At 40.2% G+C, this 19640-nt stretch overlaps 1 protein-coding gene across 2 annotated transcripts in view; it reads left to right on the top strand.

Moving 5' to 3' along the window:
- The window catches only part of aldh4a1 (aldehyde dehydrogenase 4 family, member A1), a 47455-nt gene extending 31901 nt beyond the window's left edge, over window positions 1-15554 (top strand). For both annotated transcript variants that reach the window (XM_072586469.1, XM_072586470.1), the window contains 5 exons: window positions 9005-9052; window positions 9180-9332; window positions 10328-10449; window positions 13282-13400; window positions 14357-15554. In XM_072586469.1, coding sequence (XP_072442570.1) covers window positions 9005-9052; window positions 9180-9332; window positions 10328-10449; window positions 13282-13400; window positions 14357-14469 — 555 coding nt within the window. In that variant the 3' untranslated portion in view covers window positions 14470-15554. The remainder of the gene's footprint in view (window positions 1-9004; window positions 9053-9179; window positions 9333-10327; window positions 10450-13281; window positions 13401-14356) is intronic.
- The last annotated feature ends 4086 nt before the right edge of the window (window positions 15555-19640 follow it).

Consider the following 19640-nt stretch of genomic DNA (forward strand, 5'->3'; position numbering starts at 1 on the left):
CTTCCTGGAAAAGTTTTTTTATTACATAAAATACAAAAAAAACCTAGGTCTTGGAGACTTTGACTTCAATAAACTTTCCAATTATCCTGTCTTATTCCCATACTACCCCAATAATGTTGCAGCATTACATGAACTATTTTGAATAAAAGCTGTATTTGTAAGTAGCTTCAGAGGGAAGTAGGTATTGTCAAAGTAGCACTGTGGAACTGACATTTGCTGAAGAGTTATACCCAAACATTAACCTGCCTTTCCTCTTTTAGACCTAAATATTTCAAATATTTTCTAATGTAAGGCTATAAATTACTGTTGGTGATAATAGCAAACAGATACTTAACATTCCTCCATCCAATTTTTTTTTGAAAGCATGCAGTTAACCTGCTTTAAAGTGAGTGGAAGAATGCATTACATTAAAATAACTGACATAGGAATGCAATATGAATACACTGAACATTGGTGTGTTCCAGGCAGCAGCAGTAATTATTGATCTAGGCTGATATGACTCTTTTTTATTTTTCAATGGAAGTAAAAACTTTCAAGTAAAAATATATTTCAATAATTAAAAAACAAAATCACACAGGTATATGTTGTACCATGTACATTTTTATTTTGTTTTTCCCCTGTATTCTTTCTTGGGTTGTGGGTGTTCCAGGCAAATTATTGATTACCCATCCATGACTGCCCTTGAGTCTAATGGCTTGCTTGGCCATGTCACAAGGCAGTGAAGTGTCCACACTTTGCAGTGCATCTGGAGTATAGGCCAGACCTGGAAACAGAAGTAGATTTCCTTCCCTAAAAGACATTGGTGCACCAGATGGGCTTTCACAATAACCAGCAGTAGTTTCATGGACACAATTACTGAAATTAGCTTTTATATTCCTTTTTTTACTAACTAAATTTAAATTCTGTCAGTTGTCATGGTATGATTTTAACTAATGTCACCAGGGTAGTAGCCTCGGCCTCTGGGTTACTAGTCCCATGATGTTACTCCTGCTTTACTGATGTGCTCTTGGATGAACCTGATTGTAGTTAGGGCTCTCCAGCACACACACACATTTCCCAGCTACAACACAGTAACAAGTATCCTTTATGAGTATGTAACCCAAATGAAAACCAATCCAAAGATCCTAGCTGACCAGCTTCAGGGCAGTAAATGCCAATAAAATTCTAAATATGGGGCTATCAGTGTCATCCTGTAAGTTAAACAAAGTTGATTACCATTTCCATTACAATTTCAATCTCTGTTATTTCCAATTACTACATATGCAATTGTCAAAAAGTGCAAATATAGCCAGATAATACATTTATGCCAGGAGCAACTTGCTTGTCCTGAAGAAGATGAATCTTCATATGAGACAGCTTTTCAACAAATTCCACTAAATTCCTTTGAAAACACACAAATGGTTTAATTTCAAGGACAAAACCTAATGTTCTGAATTTAATTTTCAAAATGAACTAAGGATTTAATTCATGTTAGTTCTCAGGCCTCATTTAAATGTAGTTGATTCTCTCCCCGCATCAGTGATGTGAAATCACTTGACAGGATTTGGGAAGCTGGAATGTTGTCCTTCAGGATTGGACCTGTAGGTAGATCAGGGACGTGATTACAGAATGGCATTTTGGGGCTGAGGAATCTGGAGAAGGGAAAGCCTCTGAATTTAAAATTAAAAGTCACTGTTCTAGATCTTCTGAGCATGCAGTTCCTTGGTACTGGGGTTCACTATTGAAACCAGATCCAAAACAAAATCTTGTCTTACACAATTAAAATAGCTTTTGAATCTGACATCATCACACCTTGATTATTGTATCCCAACCAAAATGTAGCTAGAGGTTTGTGAGAAAATGGCAAATAAGCTACTGCCATGATCTCAGCTGCTGCCAACTTTGTTGTCATTGGATATGGTGGGCATAGTCCCAACAGGTTTATGCCCGTGTTTAGGTACCACACAGCCTCCTCCCATCTCTTTGTATCTAACTCCACCGATCATATTCATTCATTTCTTTGTCCCCTTGTGTTTATTTAGCTTCCACTTGAATATGTCAATGCAGTTAATTTCCACGTCACTCCCTGTAGTTGCAAGTCTGTCTCCCTGGGTAAAGCAATTACTCCAAAATTTTCTTTTGTATTTATTAATGACTTGCATCTGTTGCCCAGGTCCTGATCTTGTGTGGGGCAAAAACACTGGCGAGAAGCAATTGGGCTGACTGGTCTGCTTCTGTGCTGAAGTATTTTGCAACCCTTTTGTAATGAGGCCACAGTGGCCTAATGAATAAGGCCTCACAGCACCAGGGACCCCGGTTCAATTCCTGCCTCGGGCAACTGTGTGTGGAGTTTGTACATGTCTGCTTAGGTTTCTTCCAGGTGCTTCGGTTTCCTCCCACAATCTAAAGATGTGTAGGTCAGGTGAACTGCCCATGCAAAATTTCCCATAATGTTAGGTGCATTAGTCAGGTGTAAATATAGGGTAGCGGAATGGGTGTGGGTGGGTTAATCTTTGGAGGGTTGGTGTGGACTTGTTGGGCCGAAGGGCTTGTTTCCATACTCTAATCTAATCTAATTTATTCAGTTATTTCTCAAAAGATACAATACTTAAACCTAAGCCTATGGCAAAGCTTTTCATGTTTAACAACTTTTAAGAATTTTCTCTGAATCTCTCTCCTCACTGATAATTTCAAAATGACCTTGCATCACTAACATGTAATTAGAGAAACATAGAAGATAGGAGGAGGCCTTTCAGCCTATCAAGCCTGCTTTGCCATTCATCACAATCATGGCTGATCATCCAACTCCGTAGTCTAATCCTGCTTTCTCCCCATAGCCTTTTGATTGCATTCGCCTCAAGTGCTATATCTCGACGCATCTTGAGTATGTTCAGTGTTTTGACATCAACTACTTCCTGTGGTAATGAATTTCACAGGCTCACCACTCTTTGGGTGAAGAAATGTCTCCTCATCTCCATGATAAATGGTCCACCTCAAATCCTCAGGTTATGACCCCTGGTTCTGGAAGCACTATTGGGAATATCCTCCCTGCACCTACCCTGTCAAGTCCAGTTAGAATTTTATACGTCTCCTTGAGATCTCCCACCACATGACTGAACTCCAGCGACAACAATCCTAACATGGCCAATCTCTCCTTGTTTGTCAGTCCCTGGAATCAACCTGGTAAACCTTTGCTGCAATCCCTTAAGAGCAAGAACATCCTTCCTCAGAAAAGGAGACTAAAACTGCAAACGGTATTCTAGGCATAGCCTCACGAATGCCTTGTATAACTGCAACAACAACTGCAACTCTAAACTACTCGCATTGAAGACCGACGTGCCACTTGCCGTCTTTACCACCTGCTGCACCATGCTTACCTTCAGTGACTGGTTCACAAGGGGACCCAGGTTCTGTTGTACACTCCCCTCTCCCAGTTTACAGCCATTCAGGGTTTTGCTTCCAAAGTGAATAACCTCGCATTTATTCATCTAACCTCCTCCTATTCATTCCATCACAGTTAATTTTTTAAAAATTAAAATCTTGATTTCTACAGAGCCTTTCAGGATTTTGGGATGACTGTTCAATTTATAGCCAGTTAAGGATTTTATTAAGTACTCAATGTTGTCGTTTGAAAGTATATGTTCCAGCAGGATCCCACAGAGAGCAGTGAGATGATTTTAATATTGATTTAGGAATGATTTTGGCCCAGCACACTGGGGAAACCTCACTTTGTTCTCTGAAATAATTATGTGGAATCTTGTATGTATTGTATCCCTGATTTTTGTGGGCAAATCTCTGGAATAGGATTGAACCTATGACCTTTTGAATCAGAGCCAATAATGTTACCACCAAACTGTAGTTGACAACTAAATCTCCTTTTAACCTTCTCTGCTCCAGCAGAAGTAATACTGCTGAATCAAGTCTGTCAGGGATGCATAGAACACAGAACAGGCCCTTCAGCCCATGATGTTGTGCCGAGGATTATTCCTAATCTAAAACAAAATAATCTAACCTACCCATCCCTCAATCCACTGCTGTCCAAATGCATGTCCAGCAGTCGTTAATGACTCTGCTTCCACCACCACTGCTGGCAACTCATTCCATGCATTCACCTACCTCTGACATCTCCTCTATACCTTCCTCCTAATATCTTAAAACTATGACCCCTCGTGCCAGTCAGTCCTGCGCTGGGGAAAAATCTCTGGCTATTGACTCTATCCATGCCTCTCATTACCTTGTATACCTCGATCAGGTCATCTCTCTTCCTCCTCCTCCTCCTCCTCCTCCTCTTCCTCTCCAGAGAGAAAAGTCAGAGCTTAGTCAACCTCTCTTTATAAGACAAGCCCTCCAGTCCAGGCAGCATCCTAGTAAACCTTCTTTGCACCCTCTCCAAAGCCTCCGTATCTTTCCTATACTAGAGCGACCAGAACTGGAGACAATATTCCAAGTGTGGTCTCACCAGGCACCAGAGCTGCAGCAAAACCTCGCGGCTCTTAAACTCAATTCCCCTGTTAATGAAAGCCAAAACACCATATGCTTTCTTAACAACCCTATTCACTTGGGTGGCAACTTTGAGGGATCTATGCATTAAAACACCAAGTTCCCTCTGTTCCTCCACACTGCCAAGAATCCTGTCTTTAATCCTATATTCAGCATTTGGGTTCGACCTTCCAAAATGCATCACTTTGCATTTATCCAGGTTGAACTCCATCTGGCACTTCTCAGCCCAGTTCTGCATCCTGTCTATGTTGCACTGCAGCCTGCAGTAGCCCTCGATACTAACAACGGCACCTCCAACCTTTGTGTCATCAGCAAATTTACTAATCTACCCCTCAACCTCTTCATCCAAGTTATTTATAAAAACTACAAAGGGCAGAGGCCCAAGAAGAGAGCCCTGCGGGACACCACTGACCTCCAGGCAGAATACTTTACATCTACAACCACTCTCTGCTTTCTGTCAGTCAACCAATTTTAAATCCAGACAGCCATATCTCCCTGAATCCCATACCTCCTGAATTTATGAATGAGCCTACCATGGGGAACCTTATCAACTGCCTTGCTACGTCCACTGCTCAACCTTCGTCGATCTGTCTTGTCACCTCAAAGAACTCAATAAGATTTGTGAGGCATGACTTGCCCCTCACAAAGCCACGCTGACTGCCTTTAATCATGCTAAGCTTTTCCAAATAGTCATAAATCCTATCCCTCAGAATTTCTTCCAAACCTTGCTGACTGGTCTGTAAGTACCAGGGATTTCCCTATTCGTCTTCTTGAAAAGAGGAACAACATTCACCTCCCTCCAATCCTCCCCTGGAGAGTGAGGAAGGGAAAATTTTCACCACCGGCTTAGCAATCTCCTTTCTCGATTTCTGGAGCAACCTAGGATAAATCTGGTATGGCCCTGCGGACTTATCAATCTTAATATTTGCCAAAATGTCCACCACATTAACTTCATCAATCTTGATCTGCTCAAGCCTGTTTCCCAGCTCCTCAAAAGTTCTCATTCACAATAAGGTCCCTTTCCTTAGAGAAAACTAAAGCAAAAAGCTCATTTAGGGTTTCCCCTATCTGCTCAGACTCCACGCACAAGTTCCCTATGATGTCCCTCACCAGCCCTACCTTCTCCCTGATCAGTCTCTTATTCCTCACATCTGAGTAAAATGCCTTTGGGTTCTCCCTTATCCTTCCTGCCAAGCCTTTTTCGTGCCCCCTCCTGGCTCTCCTCTGTCCATTTCTGAGCTCCTTTCTAGTAAGCCTATAATCCTATAAAGCTGTGTTAGATCCTTGCTTCCTCCATCTTACGTAAGCTGCCTTCTTACTTTTGATAAAAAGCTCCTCTGTTCTCGTCATCCAAGGTTCCTTAATCTTACCCCTTCTTATCGGTCTCAGAGGAACAAATTTGTGCATCACTCGCAACAACTGTTCCTTATACAGTCTCCACATATCTGTGCCCTTTCTGTGGAACAATTGCTCCCAATCTGTACTTCCCAACTCCTGTCTGATAGTATCATAATTTCCTTTTCCCCAATTAAATATCTTTGTTTGGTAACTGCTTCTTCCCCTCTCCAAGGCTATGGTAAATATGAGGCAGTTGTGGTCACTGTCACCAAAGTGTTCTCCCACCGCAAGATCTGACACCTGTCCTGGCTCATTGCTGAGCAGCAAAATGGCCTCTCCTCTCATCGGCCTGTCTACATACTAAGTAAGGAAACCTCCTGAACACCCCTAACAAAAACTCCTCCATACAAACCATCTGCACTAAGGAGGTTCCAGTCAATATTGGGAAAGTTGATGTCATCCATAAAAACAACCCTCTACATCTGCATTTTTCCAAAATCTGCCAGCCTATGAGTTCTTCAATCTCCCTATTGTACTTGGGGGTCTGAAGAAGCCCCCCAATGAGGTGGCTGCTCGCTTGCTGTTCCTAACTTCGATCCACACTGACTCAGTAGACAAACCTTCCTTGACAACCTTCGTTTCTGTAGCTGTGATACACTCTCTGATTAGCAAAGCTACATCCCCTCCTCTTTTTCCACCCTCCCTGTTCTTTTTAAATGCTCCAAACCCTGGAATCTCTAGCAACCATTCCTGCCCCTGTGAAACCCGTGTCTCCATTATGGCCACAACATCATAGTCCCAAGTACTGATCCATGCTCTAAGTTCATCACTCTTATTTCTGACCCTCCTTGCGTTAAAACAGATACACTTTAACCGATACCTTTGTTTTATCTTGTGAAAAACCTTCCCGATAGATTCCCTACATTCTGTCACTGCCCCATCTACAACTACCCCACTCTTAGATATGTAGCTCTGGTTGCCACCCCCTTGCCAAACTAGTTTAAACCCTTCCGAACCACATGAGTAAATCTCCACCCAGGATATTTATGTCCTTCCAGTTCAGGTGCAACCTTCCCTAGAAGGCATCCTAATGGTCTAAGTATCTGAAGCCCTCCCTCCTGCACCAGCCTCGCAGCCATGTGTTAAGCTGATCTCACTGACTGTTCCTTACCTCACTGTCTCATGGCACCAGTAGCAAACCTGAGATCACTACTCTACTCGCCCTGCCCTTCAGCTTCCAACCTAGCTCTCTGTAGTCACTTTTCAGATCCTCAATCCCTTTCCTGGCTATATCATTGGTGCCGATATGTACCACGATGTATTTAAGATAAAACTAGGTAAACACAAAGAAAGAGTAAGACCATAAGAAATAGGAACAGAAATAGGCCATTTGGCCCCTTGAGCTGCATCACCATTCAGGAGTGTCATGGCTGATCTGATATACCTCACATCCACTTTCTTGCATTTTTCTGTAACCTTTCATTCCCCTACTGATCAAGAATCTACCTCTGTATCTCAGCCTTAAACATACACAAGGACTCTGCACCCACAGCTGTACAGCTAGGGGTTCCAAAGTCACTCAGCCCTCTGAAAGAAGAAATTCCTCCTCATCGATGGCCGAAGGGCCTGTTCTGTGTTGTATTGTTCTATGTTCTATCTCACTCTTAGATTGGTGCCTTTTTATCCTGAGGCTGTGCCCCTCTGGTCCTATACACACTCAGGCTGGTAAGCATCGTCTCAGCATTTACTCTGTCAAACCTCTTAAGAATGCCAAATGTTTCAGTTAAATCACCTCTCATTCTTCTAAATTCCAATGAGTAGCCCCAAATTGCTCATAAGCCCTCCTCCTCCCCTGCCCAACCATACTGGGTACCATCCTGGTGAACCTATTCCAAATTGCCTCCAATTAAATAATGTCTTTCTTTTAAATAATGGGACCAAAACTGCTCCCATTACTTGGGATGCGGTCTTACTGGCACCTTGTACAGTTGCACTAAGAGCTCCCTGCTCTTACTCTCAGAACCTGCATTTGTAGAGTCATAGAGCTGTACAGCACGGAAATAGACCCTTCAACTCATCCATGTCAACCAGGTATCCTGAATTAATCTACTCTTCTAATAAGAGCCAACATTCTAATTTTTCTTTTAATTTAACCTATTTTTTTTTCTAATCATGTTAAGAGCTGGTTGGTCTTGAACCTGGGTCGCTTGATCCATGGGTAGGGACGCTACCACTATGCCACAAGAGTCCTCTTTGCCAACATTCCTGGTTTTCCTAATTACCCGCTGTATCTGTGCTCGCTTTCTATGTTTCATGCATAAGAACCCCAAGTCCTTTTGTGTTGCGGTTTTTCTCTTTTGTTTGTAAAATATACAACTTCATATATTCCCACACTCTATTCCATTTGCCAACTTTTTGCCCATTTTCTTAACCTTTCAATGTCTGTGTAAAGTGTTTATATCCCCCTTGCAACTTGCCTTTCCACATAGTAAAAGAATGTGCAAATGTAATTAGGTAAAGTGAGGTGATAGAACTCTCATATGAATCACAAAAGCTTGCATGCACCTGCTGTATCAAATTTCTTGCTGTGCTGTTGATGTATTGATGTACCCCAAACACTGCCTCTGGCTTCTTGTGAATCCCCATTCACCCATCCATGCCTACAGCCTCTGTGATGCACTTGGGACTTTTTTTTACGTTAGAGACACTATACAAGTGCAAGCTGTAGTCTTAGTGACAGCATGTACTGCTTAATTTATGTAAAGCAATTTATGTAAAGCATTTCCAATGCACTGATGTGGCATTCCCAAAGCCCGCATTAGTAATTTTGCGATCTTTCTGTTTAACATTGACATTGCTAGGAATGACATTGAGATTGCAAAGAAAAACAAAATTTAAAATTCTGAATGCTTTATAGGTGGGAAATAAACGATTGGTCTTAATTAGGTCTAATCGCAGACTGCTGGAACAAGTGAAGAGTCATGATCTAATTTGCTCCCAACATCCCTAAGTTGCTTAAACCATGTACAGTATAGAAACGTGTAAAATTATTCTTTGCAGTCTGCAGATTTCTGGATTGTGTTGAAATGTATGGTTTTTGCATAAGATGTGAATTGTAAATTGTCTATTGAGTCAAAGTTGCATTGTAATGCTAATTTGTATTCTGATAATGTTTTATCTCTTATAGCCAGTGGATGACTTTGAAACATTCTTTTCAGCAGTTATTGATAACAAGGTAAAAACTTTTAGGCATGTAATGTGCCTTATTCTTAGTAATTTAGAGAAGATTTCACTAGTCATATTTTTGTCCTGTGTGTTACTGCAAAATAATTTTTTTTTCTAATAATAAATTTCTTCCTCAGTCCTTTGCTCGGATAAAGAAATGGATTGAGCATGCTCAGTCCTCCCCAAATCTAACAATAATTTCGGGTGGAAAATATGACGACAACATTGGTTATTTTGTGGAGCCATCAATTATAGAGACAAAGGATCCTCAGGATCCCATAATGAAAGAGGTAAGATTGTCATCTGCCACAGAATTCCTGCCAGTTAATGAGGAAATATCTAATTTTTAAAAGGAAGTCAAATAGATGACATTATGGAGCCTCTCTAATTTGATCTAAGTGAGAAGCCCCATGGACCTGTGTCCATATGTTGTTGTAATATGCTCAAGTGCAATATGTTCATATTGAACATACTTTAGACTTATCAACATTTGCTCAAGAAACATTTGCACAAATATGCCAGAAGAGAAAATTCCTATTTATTCAGGTACTGAGAATTTCTGCAGTCTCCCTGCTTATTGTCCCATGTGAATTGTGAATTAAAATTGTTTTGGATGTTTTGCCTGTCACTGGGTAGGATGGGTGTGGTTTATTTACAGTTCTGTAATAACAGTGGAGATGCCGGCAAGGACAGAGTTATTGCCTCCACAGTTGTGCAGCACTGCTGCTTTCCAATGTTTTAATTCCCAGTGTTTGCAGACAGGGGCCAGCCTCGTTAATATTCAAATATCAATTCACCATGATGTCATTTGAACCCAGTGCCAATTTATTCCATGTTGAATCTTGCATGGTACAAACCACACAAAGAAAAGCTGCAAGTTATTATTTCCTTGTGGAGGAACTGCACTTCCTCTGCCAACACACTTATTGCTCTTTTGTTTCCCCTTTCCTGCACCCATATCAATCACGTGGCTACTGCAAATAACTCCCTCATCTTCTGAATTGTGGTTACTGATTGTTTGGAACAGGATTCTAGACAACCAGTCTCCTCTTCAGTTCTGTTGTGCTCGGACAGGAGTCTTGTTTTAGGATATGCTGATATGACCAAGGCGGGTGTGAGGGTGGGGAGGGAGTGGTGGTGATGACTGAAATGTCTGTGGCCTCTTACCAGTAGACTGTACCAGCTGTCATGCCTCTGCACAGTCCAACTTTAAAATGGATCTCATGTTTCTGCTGCTGTGCAATTATCTGGAAGAGCGTAACTGTGAAATATGATTTACTTTCAGGAAATCTTTGGACCAATCGTGACTGTGTATGTTTACCCTGAAACCAAATACCAGGAGATTCTCCACTTGATTGATACAAGCACCCCTTATGGTCTCACTGGCTCTGTTTTCGCACAGGATGAGTACGTTTTTTGTTAGTTTGGGGACGCTTTTGACTGAAACTTTGATAAGTGGTACTAAGTGCTTCGTGCAATATATAGAGTAGCCTGTGCCAGTCTCAGTTGTTTAAAAATAAGTTTTTAGAATCACCAATAAAAGTGTTTCTAAATAAAAAAAACAATATGTATGATTTAAAATGCATCCGTTGTATTTTAGCCATTATACCTTTCAAACATCAGAAAGAAAAAGAAAGCCAGTCATTTATTGCAAGTTTCCCTGACCTGAAGATCTTCCTGGAATGATGAATGGTGTCTCAAATTTGGTGGCTCTTCCCATAGGTGCTGCCCGAACACAGTGAGATCAGTGATTCAAGTGTCTCATTGCAGCGCACCCCTGGCTCAGTGAGATCACTGACAAAGTGCTGCAGGGGGCTGATGTGTTGGGAATTGGGCTTGTTAGTATTAATACTGACTGAATTAAACATCGTCCACTTGACCCCCTTCAATCTCCAATTTATTTCCACTGCTGCATTCTTCGTCATTGGACTAGAAACAAACTGATCAATTTCTCCAGCTCACATTTCACAATTCCTGCCCTCCTTACAGTTTGCTCCCAATCTGTATCACAGTGATTGCTGGCTGCCTTTTAGCATCATACAGGACTGATTCCTGGGATAGCAGGACTGACATACAGGGAAAGACTGAATTGGCTAGGACTGTTCACTGGTATTTAGGAATATGGGGTGTGTGGGGGATATCTTATTGAACTTATAAAATTCTAATAGAATTAAACAGAGTAGATGCAGGAAGAACGTTCTTGACCGGGGAGTCCCAATCCAGGGATCACAGCCTTAAGGATTAGGGGCAGGCTTTTTAGGTCAGAGATGAGAAATTCCTTCATCTAGAGAGTGATGAGCATGTGGAATGCTCTGCAACAGGTATCAGTGGAGTCCAGAACACTGAATATTTTACAGAAGGCGATAAATATAGCTGTTAGGACTGAAGGGATCAAAGCATATGGGTAGAAAGCGGGAACAGGGTACTGAGTTGCATGATCAGCCATGACCTTATTGAATGACAGCACAAACTGAAAGGGCTGAATGGTCCATTGATGCTCCAATGTTCTGTGTTTCTAAATTATTCCTTTTACTCTTCCTGGTATTTGCTCTTCCATTTCCTTTTTGGACATTGATGGCCTATACTTTACATCTGGCAGTGTATAGCACCTGTACTGTTTCTTGTCTCTAACCAAATAGAAACCATCAATGAGTTCTCAAGTGCACTTACCTTTCCAGGTCTATAACCACGTGTTTCCCTTATTTGTTTCTCCATGTCTGAAATGATACTGGAATCTAGACTGCAAAATGATTAAGTGAATTGACCTGAACACTGGTATGTGGGAGAGGGATTCTGAGCATTTTGCAATTAATTAGGTATATCATAATTAAAGCTGCTTCTTCAAGATGTGTAGAAGCCCATGTTGGACTGGGGTGGACAAAGTTAAAAATCACACAACACTAGGTTGTAGTCCAAAAGATTTATTTGGAAGCACTAGCTTTTGGAGCTCTGCTCCTTCATCAGGTAGCTGTGGAGCAGAATCATAAGATACAGAATTTATAGCAAAAGATTACAGTGTCATGCAGCTGAAATGATATATTGAATAAATCTAGATTGCTATTAACCCTTTCATCTTTTAGAATGAGTTGCAGGTTTTGGTTCATTAATATGTAAATCCCAGAACTTCTTTTAAGTCACATTCTCGAGGTAATTTAAGGTTTTGTATATAAAAAAAAGTGACATCTCAGCTCAGACAATGCTTTAAAGTAGTGAGGTTATAGTTTGTCTGTATCCCAGTCTTGAGTCTATTCCCAAAGTAGGAATTTATAAAATATTATATATGGATTGACTGCCTGCATGGACGGCCTGCAGACTGAGTGCTTTTTGAGCAAAATAGAAAGTATTTGCAAGTACAAATTCACCCCATAGATTTATATGTGTGTACGTGTGTGAGAGTATAAGGGTGTATGTGTATGAGGGTCCTGCTCCACATCTACCTGAAGGAGCAGCACTCTGAAAGCTAGTGCTTCCAAATAAACCTTTTGGACTATAACCTGGTGTTGTGTGATTTTTAACTTTGTCCTGCTTCTTCAAGATAGTTGGGAACATACAGTGAAACTTGGAAATAAAGGCAAATGCAAAAGAAGATAGCCAGTGCCAGTTCCTAAGGTGTCACACAGGTTTCCTTGTTATTGATCAATAGAAAAGGAAAATTAGAGAAATTAAGTTTGGTGAAACCGTTGGTGACTAATTACAACTACAAAGAAGCAGTAATGGGATGCATGTACTTATTTGTCTTTCTGCTTAGCATCTACTATAAAGTAAACCTATGAAAGAATCAGTGACTTGTGACATGTGGATGTTTTATTTAGAATATTTTTCATTTGATAGAAATACTACCATTTAATAAATCCCAATATACTATTTATAATATTTTATATTTCAAACATGGGTAATTCTGAATAGAGCAACTTGCAATTAATTTTGAATGTATGAACACTAAAGTTAAGCAACAAGACCATTCCATCTGAATTCCAGGATGTGTGTCATGCTATCGTGAGACTACTTATGGTGATATGATGTCAAGGCATAATAAATCTCAGATTCAGGAACTAACATACTTTGGAATATACTTACCATAACAGGCAATATCTTGTACCTTGTATGTTATATACATCTGGCCCAATTTTAATTTGTAGCAACACACAATTGCCCAAATTTCAAATGAACACCTCTGTTTAAAAATGACTCTCCTTACATTGATTTTGTTTTTAAATTTTAAAACATTGTTTATTTCAGAAATGTCATAGCTGAGGCAAGTAAAATCCTACGGTATTCTGCTGGAAACTTCTACATCAATGACAAGTCAACTGGTTCTGTTGTGGCACAGCAGCCATTTGGAGGAGCTCGTATCTCTGGTAAGTGGATTGAGTTTGGAAGAGGCTTTTTGTTAATCATGTTATATTGAGTCTTATTTCTCTATAATTTTTCAGCCAGTGTCCACTTATTCCAAATTCCTTTCAAGCGTCACATTTATTTATCAAGGTGTTCATTTATGGTTTTAAATCCTGTACAATGCTTTAAATATTAAGGAGTGAATTTTCTGTTGTTGTTTGTCTCTTTTACATTGAATCATCTTAAGGTTGCCATCTTGAGTGCAAGTACATTTATCTCTTTATATTGCATCTGGGTTATTAGTTAAAGTTGAATTTAGTATGAGGAATTTAATCTTTACATACTCAGAAAAATAAATCTAAATTCTTGCATATTGTTTATTGGAAGGCTCTGTCCTGTGCCCATCTCATCCAGTGTAAAAAGTTAGTACAGCAAACCTTTTATTAACTGGTACCTAAAGGACCAGGAGTGTGCTGGTTGATCAAATATTCTGGACAATTGAGAGGTATGTATAACCACAGTAAACCCTCACAAAACACAGCTTCAAGACATCAACATTTTTCAAAACATCTAGGTAAAGACATCAACCTCCTAAAGTCAATGTAAAAATTCCACAGTAAGTAATAGAAACGTAATGTAGGAGGTATACACATCACTGTTATACTGTTTTTACAGCATAATAACTTGGAGATTGTGGTATTTGAGCTATATAATTTTGCCAGTTTACCAAGAGTACTGTAATACTTGATCTTTAAAAACCACATCCAAAAAACTGCATAGGTCTAAAGACCCATCTGCCATTGATTATTTGAAAAGTACATGTTTTAAGTTGTACAAATCAGATATTACAAGGAAAGCTGGAATAAAATTTTGCATTAGCATTACATGACCGCTACGAGTGTTTTGTAACTCTATCAATGCTTTGAAAACGGGAAGGATTTCTTGATAATTGTGTGGTTTCAATTTTCTTTTTTGCAAGGAACCAATGACAAGGCTGGAGGTCCTCATTATATCCTCCGTTGGACATCACCACAATCTGTAAAGGAGACTCACGTTCCCTTGACTAAATGGAGGTATCCTTATATGGATTAGATCTTTAAAAGCAGCAGTATCGTGCTCCAGTGAATATTTTTACAATGTAGTACTGTGAAGTTTTCACTTAAACGCTTACTGTAAAGCCATTAGCTTAAGATTATGTTCAGCCATCCGTTTGGAAAATGCTCCTTCTGTCAACAGTTATATTTGAATGGGTTTAAAATTTAAATTCTCAAACATCTGCCTCAACATCAGTCAAAACAATGACTGACTGGATTTTTCTATAAAACTTTGAAGACTAAGTGAGGATATGTTTTGATAATTGTGTATGTAATTTTAATCACATCCTGTGCATTTTATCAGTGTATGGTTAAATAATGTTGTAAACAGTGTTGACCTAGCAGAATTTTATTGAGTATATTTCAACTGCAGATTAAATTTGTTTTCAATGCTCAAACAAAAGGATACTTAACTAATGATTTTCAACAACCACAGTATTTTTATATGATTATCTAATTTTGTTTTAGTCTTATTTTTATTGTATAACTGTGTGAAAATTCACAACTGAAAATAATTCATTAATGTAAATCTGAACTCAACTTGCACTGTCAGAAGCACTAAATACACTTGCAATAATTGTAAGCATCCAGTTAATCACCAGAAATATTGAAATAATAGTAAAATACTGGAGCACAGCACTGGAGGAAAACTAGGAATTTACTGACTTCAGAATGTTTATTAATTATTTTTATCCTGTGGTGAATTGTTTTCAATTATACACTTTTTTTGATGAGTGTAATTTGGTGTCTTCAGTTAAAATAAATCTTGTTGGTTTATGCTGCAACCAGTCCAGCAATGTCTGGAATCTAGGTAAGAACAATATGAGAACAATTTTAGAATTGTTTTAATGTGGGAAGCTCTATTTGTGCCTTTATAAGCAATAACTAGAAGTTGTGCAGAAAAAAAATGCTACTATGGCTGAATGGTGACTCAAAAGTTAAATACAAGATGCAAATTCAGTTTGAAGAAACATCCAATATTTACCATATTTGTGAAAGAATGTGAACATGATTGCATTTGGAATGGGATTATAACAACTGAGTTTTTTTGCTGAATAAAATTAAAGATTATCTGAAATCAAATATCCTGCTTTCTCTTGCATTTTTGCCTCTCCTCATTGAACCTATTTGAACTTTACTTTTCCAGATATGGAGTTTCCAAAAAATATAAAACTGCATAACCAAATGCCATGATATGGAGACGCTGGTGTTGGACTGGGGTGGACAAAGTTAAAAATCACACAACACCAAGTTATAGTCCAACAGGTTTATTTGGAAGCACAAGCTTTCAGTGCGTTGCTCCTTCAACAGTAGCTAGAGGGGCAGGATCATAAGTCACAGAATTTATCGTAAAAAATCAAAGTGTCATACAACGATGCGAAGTACTGAACAAACCTAGATTACTGTTAAGTCTTTAATCACTTAGAATTGGGACCAGGTTTCGAGCATCAATATGTAAATCCCAGATCTTCTTTCCAGTCACAGTCATGAGATAATTTAAGGTTTTATAAAAAATCTGTAGGCAGTCAGTCCATGTGACATTTTATAAATTCCTACTTTGGAAATAGAACCAATCTGACTCAAGGTTGGGATGCAGACAGACTCTAATCTCACACCTTTAATGCATTGTCTGAGCTGAGATGTCACTTTTTAAAAATAAAACATTAAGGGTATTATACTCCTTTAACTGACAGCAAGGAATGCTGCTTGGTTGTATTCCTGCACTAATAGGCAAGGCAGCACAAGTATGCAACATGAATGTAGGTATGCACTTAGAGCTAATGAGCAGCTCTGAGTTGCAACCTAGTTGGGTCGGTCAGCTGGGTCCATATCCAGGAGCAGCAAGTATCCCTCCTGCAGTTTCAATTAATAATAATAGTTCATCCCGAAGCACAGGTCTCAAAGTCCTGAAGGAGAGGTGCATGTGACTTATCCCATGGATTGTGCCAGTAGATGTTATTTCTTTGCAGCCAGCTGAAAGCTGAAGTCACCAGGTAACTGGTCCGACTTCCGTGTGGAGAATTCATGCCATCTACGTTGCTCACAGTGGATGGTAGGATGGAAAGCTGCATATTAATTAGGTGAGCTGTACAATTAATAAGACTGTTAATGAACAACAATCCTCCATAACAAGCAAATCACCACTGCTTAATGCGAATCACATTTTAAAAAATGCGGTGACTGTTCCTGGCGAAAAGTCAAGTGAGGCCTAACATGTGCCCCATGTTGGTCAGGCTCCTTCAAGATTCCACCCAAAATCTCTGACCTGCTGTTCTAATCATAATTTTTATTTGGCTCGTCCAGTTAAAATTCTGGTCAATGCTAATTCTCAGGATGTTAGGGATTTGATGTAATGCCATTGAATGTCAAGAGAAGGTGACTAGATTTTCCTTTCTTGAGAGATAGTCTGTCTAGTACATATGTGATGTGAATATTAATTTAAACTTTTCAGCACAAGTCTGGATGCTGTCCAGTTTTCCACTGCATCTGGGCGGAGATTACTTAATTATCTGAAGATTTGCAAAGGAACACTACAATCAGCAGTGATCACCTCTACTTCTGACCTTGTATCCTGTATAGGAAACCAACATTCTACAGTATTAAATAAACTGTACAAAGAATAGTGCCATTAAATAAAACACTTTTCAAATTAGATTTGGAAAAATACTCATGCTTCTTCCCTCCCTAGCTCGTAATTCTTGGGACTAAGACATGGTAGCAGTCTCTAATTGAGCTGCGTGGAATACAGTGGAATTTATTAATGCAGACTGGTAAGCTGCATTCTGGTTAAAGTTAAACTGGTGAGCAACTGTATTTATAAAGGGCAAAATGATGATGAGAGCAGGGTCATATGGGAAAGGGGTTCATCTTTGATGAAGAGTGTCTGGGTATTGGGGAGGGAGAGGGTCAGTGTATGACTATAGTCATTCACATATGCCTGGGGCTGGGGAAGAAAGGTGAGCAGTTGCAGGCTCATATAGGCAGGTTGGGAGGGAACCTTGGGAGGTTTAAAGTCTGGGAGGTTTGGGGGAGGGATATCAGAAAGGGAATTTGGAGGCTTGCCAATTAATACAGCCAGATGATGAAACGACTGCCTAAACAGAAATTCCTATCACTTGCTAGATATAAACATTGTGCACTGGGAAACAATGGTCATGCCACAACTGCGCACACAGTGAGCAGGATAAGTGTCTCTATATGAAAGGGTGACCCATTGGTAAGGCCCTACAAAGGGTAACAAGATTATACACAGAAATAAAACAAAGCACTGCGGATGCTGGAAATCTGAAAGAAAAACAAATTGTTGCAGAACCTCAGCAGGTCCCTCAGCATCTGTAGAGAGAAAGCAGAGTTGACATTTTTCCAGTTCAGTGGCCCATTACACAATGTGAAGAACACAGACTGGCGGGCTCCCAATCCCCTGTAACCCTAATGCATCGACTCCACATGTGCAGCTTTCTGCCTCAGGCACTTCATGCAAACCAACACTTTCGTGCCTAGGCCAAGGAAAGATTAGCAATGCTTGATGAGAGGGGCAGTGATGCCGGCAGAACGCATTGCCTTATGTACACCTTGTTCACCTGTACTTCCACATACAGCAGTAAGCACTCAACGCAGACATCACTTTATAGTATATTGTTTATGGACATAATGTTAGGCATCATGGTGAAAAGTTACATTCGGATGAGACAGAGACTTCAGCAAACATATTGTGCAAATCCATTAACATTTATTGAAACATGAGCATTGATATACTGTGCAATGTCACCCCTACTACCAAGATGCCCTCAAAAGATTACCTTTCTTCTTGTTCCACTAAATCTCAGAGCAGTCCCAGGCTCTGCAGCTTGGTGGAGGGTGCCTTCCTGGCTGTGCACTTTGTAGACCCTGGCGATTTGTTCAGGGTATCCCAAAAGGCTTTTGTGCCGAGCTGACGAGACAAACTGAGAGTCTCCAACTTTCATCGTTCAGAGGGGTGCCTTGTTGGAGGTGGAAGGCTCAACCCCTGAGAGGAGACTTCTAAAGGGCCCTTGTGTGGTTCTTTCTCTGGCTGGGTGCATGATCGCACCATCCTGTCTCCTTGTGACAAAGAAGTCAGCTTAAGGTCCCTGCGGCCGTATCTTCAGACCCATAGTGAAAGTGATGGAATGTAGATCTGTGCACATACCCAACAGAGAGTGCTGGACTTGGCAGTACATGGCATCAACCTATCCATGGAAGCAGCCAGACTATCAGGCTTGAAGCAGCTGGATCCCAACAGCATTGCTGCATTCCTGCAGTCTCTGGGTTCTGAAGGCCAGTGCGATTGTATACATATGCAGGAGAAATCCAAATTTTCCATTCTGCACATGCAAGAGTCCTGACATCATCTGTACACTGGTAATTCAGGTCCTCTCATGATTGATTGATGGTCATGGTGGCATCTGCACATGTATGGGCTCCAGCTACCAACTTTTATGTGTTAGGAACAAATTTTTTTTTTGTTTTGCAACTCCATTTTTGAGGCTTTCAAATCAAGTTGCCGATCACAGCACAAACATCTATGAGAAAGTGAGGTCTACAGATGCTAGAGATCAGAGTCGGGAGTGTGGTGCTGGAAAAGAATAGCAGGTCAGGCAGCATCCGAGGAGCAGCAGAATTGACATTTCGGGCATAAGCCCTTCATCAGGGCTTCTGATGAAGGGCTTATGCCCGAAATGTTGATTCTCCTGTTCCTCGGATGCTGCCTGTCCTGCGTGCTTTTCCAGCACCACACTCTCGACAGTACAAACATCCCCACTTAAAGGAATACTGAGAATATCTGCACCTCCTATCCAAGTGGATAACCTCACATTTTTACACACTATATTCCATGTGGCATGTTCCTGTTCACTCACCAAGCATGTCCAAATCCTCCTGAAACCACTTTACAACTTCTTCACAACAAACATTTCTGCTTAGACTTGCATCATCTGCAAGTTTGGGATTATTATATTTTGTCATCAATCATTGGTAAACATTGTGAACAGGTGGGGCCTAAATATTGATTCTTGTGGTACTTGTCTAGTCACAATGCCAACGTAAGGATGACACATTGATTCATAAGCTGTTTTTTGTCTATTAACCAATCATTAATCCATGTCTGTACGTTATCTCCTATTTCATGTGCTTTAATCTTTCCAATTGGTC

Source organism: Chiloscyllium punctatum, chromosome 16 (assembly GCF_047496795.1).
Source record: "Chiloscyllium punctatum isolate Juve2018m chromosome 16, sChiPun1.3, whole genome shotgun sequence".
NCBI lineage: Eukaryota > Metazoa > Chordata > Chondrichthyes > Orectolobiformes > Hemiscylliidae > Chiloscyllium > Chiloscyllium punctatum.